We start from the raw sequence: 13139 nt of genomic DNA on the forward strand, positions 1-13139 counted from the left end.
TCTGCTTTACGTTTGTGACGTCATAGCCATCTCTTGTTAGAAGTTAGCAACTGTAGCCCTGCGTACGATTGTGCAGCCCTGCCCCAGGCACGTGTGAGTTATTCTTTTGTATACAAAACGTAAATATGAGTGTCAATGAATATATTGCCGGTACTTAAACACAAATAGTTATTTTCCATTGGAAGGTTATTGTATATTATATTTGTATGCTTTTATTTTAGAAGCAGCAGCTATTGAGCTGCCCAGCTCAGATGATGAAGCTGATAATGAACATACAGAGGACGGTGACGTCTGTAGCGATCAGCAGTTGGCAAAGGAATTTCGTGTTCACTACATAAAGGATGAAGCGTTATTGGACTTTAATCAATTATATGTGCTGAGCTTAGCTGCTTCTGCTGATTTCACGCGACTGGCTGTAGGCCAAAACAATTCCGCTGTGAAAATCTACGATTTGAGTGAAGGAGGCGGACTAACGAAAATATATAATGAGCTTTCTCCACGTTCACCTATCTGGAGGAAGAAAGGGCGAGAAGTCGTTAACCGTGGTGTTCGTTTTTTGGACGAGAGTGGGAATACATTACTAGTGGGCTACTCAAATGGAGAAGTGAGACTCTTCGATTTGCGCACGTCTAGTGACCAAGCGAGATTTAAGGCAACAGTTAAACTTACGCCTTCTTTGCCAGAATCTATCAGATGCTTTGATCGCAATGCAAATAGTCGAATCCTTTGCTGCGGCACAAAGCGAAGAACCAATACTTATTTAATCTTCTTTGATATAAGAGAGCGTAAAGAGTTGGGCCTCTACTGCGAAAGCCACTCGGATGACATCACTTCGGTTCGGTTTCATGACACATATCCCGATTTGCTTTGCACTGGCAGCACCGATGGCCTAATAAATGTTTTTGATATCAAAGAAAGTAATGAAGATGAGGCGCTTCAAAACACAATTAATACTGAGAGCAGTGTGCACCGTCTCGATTGGTATCAGAATGCTAATAATAAGGAGGTTATCACTTGTATTACACACACAAATGATTTCAAGAGCTATGAATGCTTAGAAGGTGATGATTGGTTATCCTTTGAACGTTCTGAAATTGTTGCTGGCATAAGACGTAAAAGTCCAGCCAATTTCAATCTAATCAATGCTCACACTATGCAGGATAGGGGATTATTTTTGCTAGCGGGCACAAACTTCAACAAAGGGTAAATCTCTAAATCTTTAATGAAAATAATGAAAATTTCATAATCCTAAAATTTTGGTATTTTAGTGAAATTTTGCGTTCTGTGACTGCTCCGGCCAAAGGCTTGCTGAAGCCTTTTACAAACTTTGTTGGTAACAAACAAATTGTGCGCGAGAGTCTCTACGATGCTAAGCGAGATCTGCTTATCACAGGCGGCGAAAGTGGTATCGTTTCCATTTGGACAAGCGATGCGAGCAACGTAAATAACTACAATAATTTAAAGAGTACATCTGCAGTAGCCAAAAAACACAAGAGTACACCGTATTAAGGACCATTTAGAAATGATAATAAATAAATGTTTTTTATAGCAATTGCTTGTTTATAACATTTTGCATTCATTTGCTTCAAACATAAAGTAGTTCAAGGATAATTCTGTGTAATTAAATTGAATTTCAGCGCCATTTGGCTTTCCATTGCCAGAAGCAATAACTTATATTACGAATAAATGAATAATAGAGTTGCCACCTGCTTAGAAGTAGTTGGTTAGCATGCAAAGTCTGCTTGCTTTGGCATCACGCATGTACTAAAACGTTAAGACTGTTGCGTTTGTACATGACGTAAGGCTGTCCGTGACGTTTTCTATGAATACTCTTTGGGGTGGTTCGGCACAACCATTGACAAAATTTAAAAAAATCGATGCGGTGTTAGAGTAAATATTAAGCTTATGCTTAGCTATAATTAAGATTTCAATACTTAAAGCTTATATCCTTATACAATATAAAATACCAAAAAGGAAGACGGGGTATACAAGAATTATTTTAATTATTACTATTTATTTTAGAGCTACTATAAAAATCTGTATATTATATTACTATATATATTATATTTTTATATTGATCAAATTTAAAGAAATATATTCATTTAATTCATATCTTAAAAAACATAAAAAATAAACAGTAAAAATATATCAAATTATATTCATTTATATATTTTTTAAGTTCTAAATTAAAAATAAACGTACATTTATTAAAAATTTAACTTTGTTTAAGAATACTTAAGTATTCATTGTATAGGAATTGAATAGCAAATATTAAAGAGTTTTAATCCAATCTTCTTTTTGTTTTTACATAGATACTAATCTCCTTTCAGCCATGCTCCTGCATATTATTTCTCTCAAAAAGTCTCATCAAGCTCTGCTTAGTAAAAAATTAGCACATCCTTAACACATACTGTTTACACTTAACTCACTATCCCACTCTCCTTCTCTCTCTTTCTCTGTCTCTATAATTTCTCAATTACCTTTCTTCGCATTGAGTCCCATCCCGGGCCCAATTAGTGCTGCAGTAGGCATTGCAAATGCGTGCCCACAAATCGTCTAATCCGGTGCCACTGGGCCGAGAGCAGTGCGAGCTACGAGCTGCGAGTTGCGAGCTGTGTGAGGCTGCTGGTGCCTAAATGTTGACAAATACAACACCTACGATACAAATAAAATTGCTACAGAAGTCCCACCTAGAACGCTCTAACCGGAACGACTTAATTTTCACAAATTTACGCCAGGATGCAGGACGACTCGATCGGGTCTCCTCTCCACTTACCGTGGCTAATTGCTCATGAATAAATTGTTTCGGTTTTCGAATTCCATCGAAAATGCATAGACTGCTTCGCTCTCTCTCTGTCTGACTTACATATGCCCACTCTATCTGTCTCGCTCTAGCGCTGCGAGTCCTGCGGAGCAACCAAAATATTATGGTGTTCCCTGCTGTTAGCGCACAGTCAATGCGAATTTGCTGCGGTAAGAGATGTTGCTGCTTGTTCCTCATCTTCGGCAGGCTCTGCATCGTCTTGCTCGTCTTCTCGTTGAGTGTCCTTTTCTGCTCCTTGTCGTCGCTCTGCGACATTTGACATGTCTGTTTGGCTTGACCCTGAGTTTGTGTTCCACTTTGATGTGATTCGTCAATGCGGTGGACTACCGGCTACCGACACAGCAGACTCCAGACTGCAGATTGCAGACCTCTCAACCTCAACTTCAACTTCGACTTCGACTCGGCCTGCCCTAAGGATTCCCAGTCTGCGCTCTGACCCTGCAGGAGTCTGCGTCTCCCGCCGACTGCCCAACAGCGTTTGTTGGCGTATCTCAGTGTTGTTTGTTTGGCTGCCTGTCCGTTTGTTTGTGCCGCCGTCTGCTTGTTTGATGCTGCACTGGCATTCGTTCAGCTCCGCATGGCCACCATGGTCGGTGGGTTTTGAGTTGGTTTGAATTCCATTCCACCTCCTGGTGGTTCGCATACCGCAATGCGCTGTATTTATAGTAAACGTAGCCGATCGATTGCGGTTCTGCTGGGCCATATCACAAATGGGTGTCCAAGACTCTGGAACGAAATGACGAGAGGGAGAGAAAGAGATAGAGAGAAAAGGAGAGACAGAGAGAGTGTAATGAATATGCTATAATATATCTCTGCTTAAAGTCTACATAATTGACTTATTGAAGTTTTTTGGCTGTTAATGTAGCTATAAAAGAAATGATATTTAATATATTATTTATGCATATATGATTAATTATTTTAGTTATTTAAATTGCACATGCGACCTTAGCAGAGAACATTTAACATTACCGATAAATATATTAATATACAATAATGTTTTATTTATTTATTACAGTAATAATCGTTCCAGCCTCTATTAATATACAATATGATTTTTTTATTTATAATATTAACAGTCCTTAATAAGTTAATTTGTAAGCCAAGCCAAGCATATGTCTAATTATATTTGATAGATAAAAACTTGTGGGCTATAAATCAAATCTAGCGCAATTTGTATAAGAAAATATTTAGAGCTACAAATGTTTTCTTCACAATGCGCAAATATAAATAAAATAGATGTAATTATTAAAACTATGTTTAAAAAAATATTAATAGATAATATTTGAAAATAACTAAATATACATATACAATAATATACATATGTATGTATATCAGATCTTAACAAAAATATCAGATGCTCTTTAGATACTAGAGTAACTGCAATGTATAGACCTGTAGAACCATATCTATCTATGGAATCTTCCTAGATATTTCCAATGCACTATAAATATACTCAAAATTTAACTCTAAAAGATGCAGATGTTTTTAGTGCACTAGAAATATAGTTAACTCTACGTAGGACTCAAAAGTACCTTTATAGTACAATTTATCATATAAATAAATTCCAGTTAATTTCTTCTATATATTATATATATACATAAATATTTTATATACTTAAGATACAGCGCATCCTTTAAATTACTTTCATTCCTACTATAATAGTGATGTATATGGTTATCCTTCATACTACATTCTATGTGTAATCCATAATGAAATCCATCAATATGCTTATGTATCTGCATTATGCAAATTTCCAGCCATAGATACAATAGTATCTCAAAGATACTGAGTAGCTTTTTATTCCCGCACTTCTGCCGCTGCCCAGGTACAGCTCTCTAACTCTCCCTCGTTCCCATTTCGCCTACTTGTCCGGCCATTCAGCAACTGCCGTCCAGCGAGTCTCTGCGCCAGCTCCGCCCTAAAAAAGAAACCGCATGATTATGCGCCCGCACAATATCCAACAATGGCTCACCTAATTATTTGGCTCGTGTTCTCTTTTTCTTCTCGTTTATGTCTCACGTTTTTTTGTTCGTTTTTGTTCGGGCCGACAAAAAGCGAGCCAATTTTTAAACGATTTGTTTCTCTTTTTATGAGTTTTTTCCATTGTGCGCATTTTTAGCTGTTTAGCTGTTTGGCTGCTCTACAAACCTCCTAATTGCGGCAGTTCCGACTCCTTGTCCCTGGCTGCCCTAGCTGCAGGCAGCGTCGTGCGCGTCCCTTTTTATTGCGCGAACGCATTTCCACTAAAAATTGTGCCATTTTTTCTCTCCCATTTCATTGTTTGGCCATAAATTGACATGTTTTAGGTAGACGAACGCGCCTTTTTATTGGTGCAACTTCAGCCGAAAATTGTGCGACAACCGCAGCCCAACAGCGAGTCCTTCACCGAGGACCTGCCCAAGTGGCAAACGAAACTTATGCTCAGGCCGCTCCCTAAGACATATGCCATATAAAGATAGTTGATACAATAAAAAATATTGATGCACATAAAAACTATTTATGCAAGAACAAATATTTACAGACTAAAAATAATGCAATATAGACTCTTTAGTAAATAAATAAAATACAAAAAATAATAATAATGATAATAATAATAATTTAAAAAATAGAATAAAATACAAAAAAATGTTTGATAAATAATAATGTCTTTAAAAATATTTAGAAATTTATTTGAGTAACTAAATACTAAAAATCGTATTTAAAATAAACATTCAGGAATTTATTAAGAGAAATATTAATGCAATTTCCTTTTTTTTTTTATTTATTTTTTAGAGTATATATTAATATTTAGTTTTTTTTTAACATATTGCTTCTTAAATGTCTATAAAGAAATTAAATTAAATACATGAAAAATATGTAAAAATAAATAAACAATAAATAATAAATAAATAAACAAAATTTCAGTCTCTAATCTCAACCTTCTGCTCATTGCTCTTTTCTATATCTATTCGATGTTTTCTAAACATTCACATCTTCCAACGCATCTCACCCAGCATAAAGTTATATATCCTTGCACTAAATATCCTACAATGCGCTGCTCTCATTTTCGCGTTTGCCTCAATATAAAAATTAACGAAAATAAAAAAAAATATATATAGATGTATTTCAGTTCTCGATTTTTTCCTTTGTTCTTCTGTACGGCAAAAAGAAAGATTGTTTGTCATAAATTTTTGGTAAAGATTTTTGAGTTTTTGGTCCCGTTTGGCCTTTTTGTTATGTTTGTGGCAAAGAAATGGTTCAAGAACTTATTTCCTGAACATATACATGCATACAATATATGGATGTTTATGCAGATTTTTATGGGCTCGTAGCGGCGTATGGTTCGTTCGCGGAATTTTCATTTGCTGTCCATGTCCTGTCGCGCATTCCGAGGACCGTATATTAGGAATGTAGATCAAAAACTTTTTTGTTTTCATTGTTTCATTTTTTCGCTGCGCTAGTTTTTTTCCCCGAAGCCAGAAAAATGCCGAGTGCCGACTGCCGACTGCTCTAATTTTTTAATTCTTCACGGGTTTTTATGGCCGGGCCGGAAAAACGTTTTGGAAAACATGAAAACGCACAGAGCGCAAACGCTGTCTCACAAGGTTACTTAGCACCATTTATATGCGCATATATAGAGTAGTCTCCCGGCTTTGCCTACTTACCTGTTAATTGTGGCCATAATTCAGTGCGCAGCCACGTTTTTACCAACTGCCCAGGCATATTTTTATTAGGGCGTGCCCTAAGCGCATATTACGATCGTAAATCTATCGAACTGAAGGCAGCTATTGAAAACTACAACCAGAACTAAAAATTGACAAATTATTTAATTTTTTTTAATTGCTAAAAATGGAATTCAATGAATATATATATATAAATTATTAATTATAATTTATTTACTAGATTATAAAACTAGACCTAGGCGAGTAATGATCCCAGATAATAAATTATATTCTTTTTAAACTATTTTATTTTATTTTTTATTAATTTTTTTTTTTTTCAGTATAGAAACTGCGCATTTATTAACTTAACTTAAGCTCCAAAACACATAATCCTAAGCTATATTTGGCATATTAAAAAGATACTTTAATACAGTTGAATGTATAATAAGTTAAGCTAAGATTAACATTACCATTAAGCAGATAGACAGCCCTAACGACTAACACTGGCCTACATAGCTTTAAAATGTACTCGACACAGCTTACACATTGTTTAGAGTTAGCTTTACCATAACTTTCTCATATGCTATAGCAATATATACATATGACAAATTAATGTATAATTATATAGTATATATAATTACATAAATATATATACATAACTAACAGACATTATTGGGTAAATAACTGATGTAAGATATTTTTGTTGATTAAAAAGAAGGTTCAGTGGTTTAGTGGTTTAGATATTCCAACAATTACAAAGCACATTAGCCAACCTAGGTTAATCAGACTCAGCCTCTGAAGTATCACACAAGTCTTTAAGCCTGCAGTTTGAGGCGACTAGATGAGTATCAAGAAACTCCCTATATAGGCTCATATAGCAGCTGTAAAGGAAGTGAAAATGAGAATCAGAAATATACATTTCACGATCTATGATTGATTCTAAGGGCAGCGCTCATATCCTTAACAATTTGCCTGCCTGTATAATAAACTATAAGATTAGAATGAATAATTCTAAGATACAATAACAAAATACATGACTTTTATACAAGAAACTAAAAAATGAAAAAAAATGACTTTTAATCGAATTTTTTATCAGAGCTTATCCACATTTCTTAATTCTCAAAAGAAAACATAAATGAAAATTCACAATTTGATTGACAAATGCCTCAGTAATAATGAAATAAACTGGGCTTAATTTCAACAAGCCATAATATGCATACGTATGAGCTCTGTAACTGTGTGTGTGTGTGTGTGTACTTCCCATAATCAGCATAATCAGCGAGATCGGCGCTTTGTGCTAGCAAAATGCCAATAAAATGCCAAAAGAGCAACAAAAGGCGACTTCCATGAACTGAGGTGTTGGGCCAAGCCAAGCCATGCCGAAGCCGCTTCGAAAGTGTTCGCTGGTGATCGGTTAGGGGTCAGAGGGTAGGGGTCAGGTACACTCATCTCAACTCAGCTCACTTTCGCCTGGCGCGAAGTGAAAGGTTAGAGAATGCCGTTGTCGTTGTCGTTCTCGCTGCCTGAGCCGTCATAAAGGGTATTTACTGTCGCTGCCGCAGTGTCGCGTTGATTTGCCCGTTGAAAAAAGGTTTGCTCATTCTGCCGTAGAACAAAACCACCGGACAGCGGACACCGGACCGCGGACGGACGATGAACAAAAGCGCAGATGAATGCACAATAGGCAAGGTTGTGGCTAGGGTTCGGCAGTGGGCAAGGCTTGGGCTTACACGGCGACTCGATCAGGTCAAACACACAGGACGCGATGCAGGAGCTTAGGTAGAGCCGATGTTCGGCGAGTTAATGCAAATTGCCGCGCAATATAACCCAATAATTTTAACTAACTCACAACGACAACAACAACAACAACAACAACAACAGCAACAACAACAACTGGTTGAGTTACTTAGTAATGCATAACAATGAGAGCGAGAGACAGTGAAACCGAAATTGAAATTGAAATTGAGCGAGATCTGTAGGTTGAAGGTTTCCTTCATCCAGCCATCCATCCATCCAGCCATCCATCCATCCATGGGTTTGGCATTGAGCTGCTTGTGCGTTAATCCGTTTGCCATCAGCGACATTATTAGTCGATTTTACAAAGATTTTGAGCAAACCGTTTTCACTTTCGAGTTAGATTTTATTGCAGCATCTTGAACAATCGCTGCGTCAGAGACAAACTAGGAAATTGGATGTGGATTTTGGACACACGCTGTGTCTCTCAACTCTCAGTCTGCACTCAGTTGCCGTGCTCTAGTTTCGCTCGACTAAGGTGATTTAGTTGGAATTGATGTCATGTCATTGTGTTTGACTCCGTGTTTGACCGGGTTACCCTCAGGCAGGCGACTTTAACTTTCAGTTTAAGCGGCGACTTTAACTACCTTTTCGACTTTAGCTGCTGGCATTTGACGGGTCTTTCCGCACAGGCCGCAACATCTTTGTTTGTTTGTTTATTTAGTGGATTAGACAGCAGAGAGCGAGGGAGAGGCAGAGGGAGAGGGCTAAGCAGAGCGGGGCTTGACTTGGTTGAACTTTTGGCGAACGGCTTTAGCCGCGCTTGATCCATAAGTCATAAACAGGCATAATGATGACAAGGATTAGCTAAACACACACACACACACACGTATATATGTATATGGCATAATTAGCGTTTGCTGAAATTTGGTTTATTTTTGCCTTTTCTCCCTGAACAGCTTAAGCCTAAGCCAAAACCCTAGCCCAAAAACCCGCGCAGGTATCAAGCACGCTTACGCAAGCAAAAAAAAAAAAAAAAGGAAAATAAAACAGCAAATACAACAGAAAACAAAAAACTGGCAGCACTTTAGCTCGCCCTGCCTCCAGACGCGCCCCTCTCAATTGGCGCCCCCTTGTAACTGCGCTCTGGGTACAGTTGCGCCTTTAGGCAACATGATTATATCATCATAATAAATGTTTGCCGCAACTAAACTGAAACTTTTCAAATTAAGTTTCAACAACTGCGCCCCCAAAAGTATTTCATTGTTTATGCATGTGCGGCTATGCGTGTGAGTGTGTGTGTCTGTGTCTGTGGGATGGCCTCTGTGGGCGTTGTCCAAAAGTTTTGCTTTATTTGCACAGATAAACTTCATTTACTGTTAAAGCTGCGACGCCAACCAAACACTCTCCCTCACACTTGCGCCATTGCCTTCGCTCTCTGCCTCGCCCTGTCCCTGTCCCTGTCCCTGTCCCTCTCTCTCTCCCACTCCCAAGTGTGAGCCCGTTAAACGTGCGGCATAATATTAAGACTTCATAAAAGAGCAAATTATTTGGCTGCCTTCGATCGATATGCCAAAATGCCAGCGAGTGAGCGGGAGCTGTAAAAGGGGGTTGCTGGCGCTCTGGTCGCTCTTCCTCTCGTTCTGTGCATTATGCCATATCATTCTTTTGCCTGATGAAGCCGATAAAATCCCATTATTAAGGGGGCCACTCACGTCTCGTTCGCACCCGTGGCGCTGCCCGCTTGCGGACAAGCGAAACAAAAGATTCGCTCATACGCTATGAATATATGAAATCGCATTCGCCTCTCGCAGCATGAACGAGCGACAGCGTGAGCGAGAGAGAACGAGCCAGAGAGCATTGCTAGTGCTGCTGCTGCTGCTGCTCCATGATAACTTGATTATGGGCAGCAGCGACTGCCGCTGGCTTGGACCACCGCCAGGCTGCGCATTATCACGCTTTGCTTGCGCTTTTGCCCCGGCTCCTTTTTTATGTACCATTGTTCCGGCATCGTAATTGCCTTCATCGTCGCATAATTGTCAGCCAGCAGCAGCAGCAGCAGCAAAGGCAGCGGCAGCGGCAGCACCACAACATTAGCACCATCGTTCATTGCACCGCAGCAGGCAGTGCGAGGCAACGGCAATAGCAGCACTCTATGCACAACCGTAGCGCCGTCTCGCTCGCGCACAGCACAAGCCATGCTCATTGGCTGTTGGCCTGCCTGCGGCAGCCATTGCTCTGCTGCCTTGGTATAAAAGAGAGCCGGGGTAGCTGAGAGCGATACACTTGAGCTGTAACCATCGCAGAGTCAGCATCGTCGCTTTAACCGTTAAGTCGTTTAGTCGTTTCGCATTTCGCATTCGCACTGCCCAGTCCGAGCACTGTGACTTGATTATTCGGAGAGATAGTGACAACGCCCATACACACACACACATACATATTAATATCTATATATTGAACAAAATGCACGGATACCGCACCTACAACATGGAGAGCCATCATCATGATAGCAGCACCGCCGTTGACCAGAAGCCGCTGGTCGTCGATCTGATCTCAACACAATACGGCAAACCACAAACGCCGCCGCCGTCGCCAAATGGTAAGTGTCCCGCTAACGCAAACGTTGCTCCAATCGACAATTGGCTAACCGAATCTCTCTCCTCTGCTCCTCTCTATAGAGTGCCTGTCCAGTCCAGACAACTCATTGAACGGCAGCCGCAACTCCGAGATTCCCGCTGATCCGTCAGTTCGTCGCTATCGAACTGCCTTCACACGTGATCAGCTGGCGCGTCTCGAAAAGGAGTTCTACAAGGAGAACTATGTGTCGCGCCCCCGCCGCTGCGAGCTGGCCGCCCAGCTCAACCTGCCCGAGTCGACAATCAAGGTCTGGTTCCAGAACCGCCGCATGAAGGACAAGCGCCAGCGCATCGCCGTCGCCTGGCCCTACGCTGCCGTCTACTCCGACCCCGCTTTCGCCGCTTCCATCCTGCAAGCGGCTGCCAATAGCGTGGGCATGCCCTATCCGCCCTATGCACCCGCCGCTGCTGCCGCCGCCGCTGCCGCGGCCAACCCGATGTTGGCCACCGGCATGCCCACGATGCCAGTGCCGGGACACTCGCCGTACGGCCAGTACCGCTATGCGCCCTATCACATTCCCGCTCGCCCCGCACCGCCTGCGCCGCACATGCATCCGCACAGCCACTCGCACGCCATGCAGGCCGCCATGCCCATGGGCTATCCCGCCGCCATGTTGGGCGCCGCCGCCGTTGCCAGCATGCCGCCCAGCTATGCCGCCGGCCAGCTGCAGCTGCCCAAGACCCAGACGCCACCGCTGGATCTGCAGTCCTCCTCGTCGCCGCATTCATCCACGCTGTCGCTGAGTCCCGTCGGCTCCGATCACACCAAGGTCTTCGATCGCAGTCTCAGTCCGCTGCGCAGCTCCGCCGCCGTTGTCGTCGCCACCACCAGCAGCCCGCTGCCAGCGCCCGGCCTCCTGATGCCCAGTGCCAAGCGGCCAGCGTCGGACATGTCCCCGCCTCCGGCTTGCAACACAGTCATTGCGGAGCCCAAGCCCAAGCTGTTCAAGCCCTACAAGACTGAGGCGTAGGCACCTGCCCAGCCCTGCCCTGCCCTGCTCCCCCACTCGGTTCTCTCATCCTCCCCTTGTCAATTGTACAAATTAGTATTTAGTTGTTGTTGTGGCCCCCCCACTCCCTTCGCCCCTCGCCTCTGCTCAGTGTGCAGAATTGGAACAAAAGAAAACTATTTATCAGTTGTACATAAATTGTAAACTAGCTTGTAATTTTAGTTAACTTTAGTTAAACGAAAACCAAAATCAAAAATCAAAAATAAAATTATGAAATGCAAACACAAACAAATTTAACAATTTTCTCATTTCTATTTACCTGGGCAACTGCTGGCTTTACCTGGCTGCATGTGGAGTTTACCTTTTGCAGCAGCTGCTGATCTTGACCTCGAGGGAGAGAGAGCGAGAGAGAGAGAGAGAGAGAGAGAGCGGGCGAGTGAGTGAGAGGGCGAGCGAGCCTATCGTGTGGCACGCTTGACCTTCAGGCTGCAGCGGGGCCCACCCACAGGCGGGGCGAACGCATGTGGCACAAGTCCTTAATGGCATATTAATGCAATTGAAGCAGGACGAGGAGCAACCGAGACGATCTCCGCCAGATTGTCACACGCAGCGCCTATCCAACTGTGTGCCAAATATCCTTTTCTCTACCAATTGCATGTGCACTTTTGCAGCAATGTCCTTGCCACAAGCAGCAGGCAGTTGGCCACCCTGCCACGCGTCAGGTTGCCTCGCCTCGACTCGCTTATCCTGTCAATGCGTATCAGTGTCCTCGTCCTGCTAATTAATTGCTTCACTCTGTGCCGTGTTTTGTTTGTTTTGTCATTGTCAATTGTCATAATTGAGAAATCATTGGCACAAGGACAAACACAAACACACACACACAAACACACACACATACGCGTGCATGAAAAGGGGCCTCGCTTCTAATCAAATTTGTATTTAATTGCCAGGACCAGAAACATGTGTTTCAAATTGTTCAATTGCCTGGCTCAAAGGGTGTCAATTGCCTCGCCTTATCAACGTGAGCTAAGCCCACCTAACTGAACCCTTAAATATATGTATGTATGTTTATATACAATTACTATATATTCATGTATCTCTTCCCTAACTATGTGTGTGTGTGTGTGTGTGCGCTCTATCAAAACATGTTTTGACAGCGCATAAAAAATGTTCGTCGCACCCCTTTCGCTGCCTTTTTTATAGGGGGATGCAGTTGGGAATCTCTGCACGCGGCAGCCAAGTGGCAACATTTTATGATTTGATAATGCCAGATAGCCCACATAAAAAACAAAGGAGCTCTGTGTGGGAAAGACTAGATGATGCCCTGTAAATGGAATTGCCTCTATTTTGAATT

The 13139-nt window shown here is 41.7% G+C and overlaps 2 protein-coding genes across 2 annotated transcripts; both read left to right on the forward strand.

The window, feature by feature from the left end:
- LOC108617452 (WD repeat-containing protein 89) lies at window positions 1-1552 on the forward strand. The gene is made up of 3 exons (XM_018013258.2): window positions 1-150; window positions 222-1203; window positions 1269-1552. The coding sequence occupies exons 1-3, from the start codon at window positions 126-128 to the stop codon at window positions 1507-1509; spliced, it is 1248 nt and encodes a 415-aa protein (XP_017868747.1). The 5' UTR covers window positions 1-125; the 3' UTR covers window positions 1510-1552.
- An 8919-nt stretch (window positions 1553-10471) lies between these two features.
- On the forward strand, window positions 10472-13139 carry eve (homeobox protein even-skipped). The gene is made up of 2 exons (XM_018013259.2): window positions 10472-10798; window positions 10878-13139. Exons 1-2 carry the CDS (start codon window positions 10663-10665, stop codon window positions 11804-11806), a joined length of 1065 nt encoding a protein of 354 aa, XP_017868748.1. The 5' UTR covers window positions 10472-10662; the 3' UTR covers window positions 11807-13139.

This window comes from Drosophila arizonae, chromosome 5 (genome assembly GCF_054131065.1).
Source record: "Drosophila arizonae isolate 15081-1271.41 chromosome 5, UAZ_ARI_1.0, whole genome shotgun sequence".
Taxonomy (NCBI): domain Eukaryota; kingdom Metazoa; phylum Arthropoda; class Insecta; order Diptera; family Drosophilidae; genus Drosophila; species Drosophila arizonae.

What these genes read in the sequence shown, in the direction of transcription:
- eve (XM_018013259.2), top strand. Translation starts at nt 10,663, where the DNA reads ATGCACGGATACCGCACCTACAACATGGAGAGCCATCATCATGATAGC. An exon ending in GCCGCCGCCGTCGCCAAATG is followed by an intron (nt 10,799 to 10,877) that starts GTAAGTGTCCCG and finishes TCCTCTCTATAG; the next exon opens with AGTGCCTGTCCAGTCCAGAC.
- LOC108617452 (XM_018013258.2), top strand. Translation starts at nt 126, where the DNA reads ATGAGTGTCAATGAATATATTGCCG. An exon ending in TGTCAATGAATATATTGCCG is followed by an intron (nt 151 to 221) that starts GTACTTAAACAC and finishes CTTTTATTTTAG; the next exon opens with AAGCAGCAGCTATTGAGCTG. An exon ending in GGCACAAACTTCAACAAAGG is followed by an intron (nt 1,204 to 1,268) that starts GTAAATCTCTAA and finishes TTGGTATTTTAG; the next exon opens with TGAAATTTTGCGTTCTGTGA.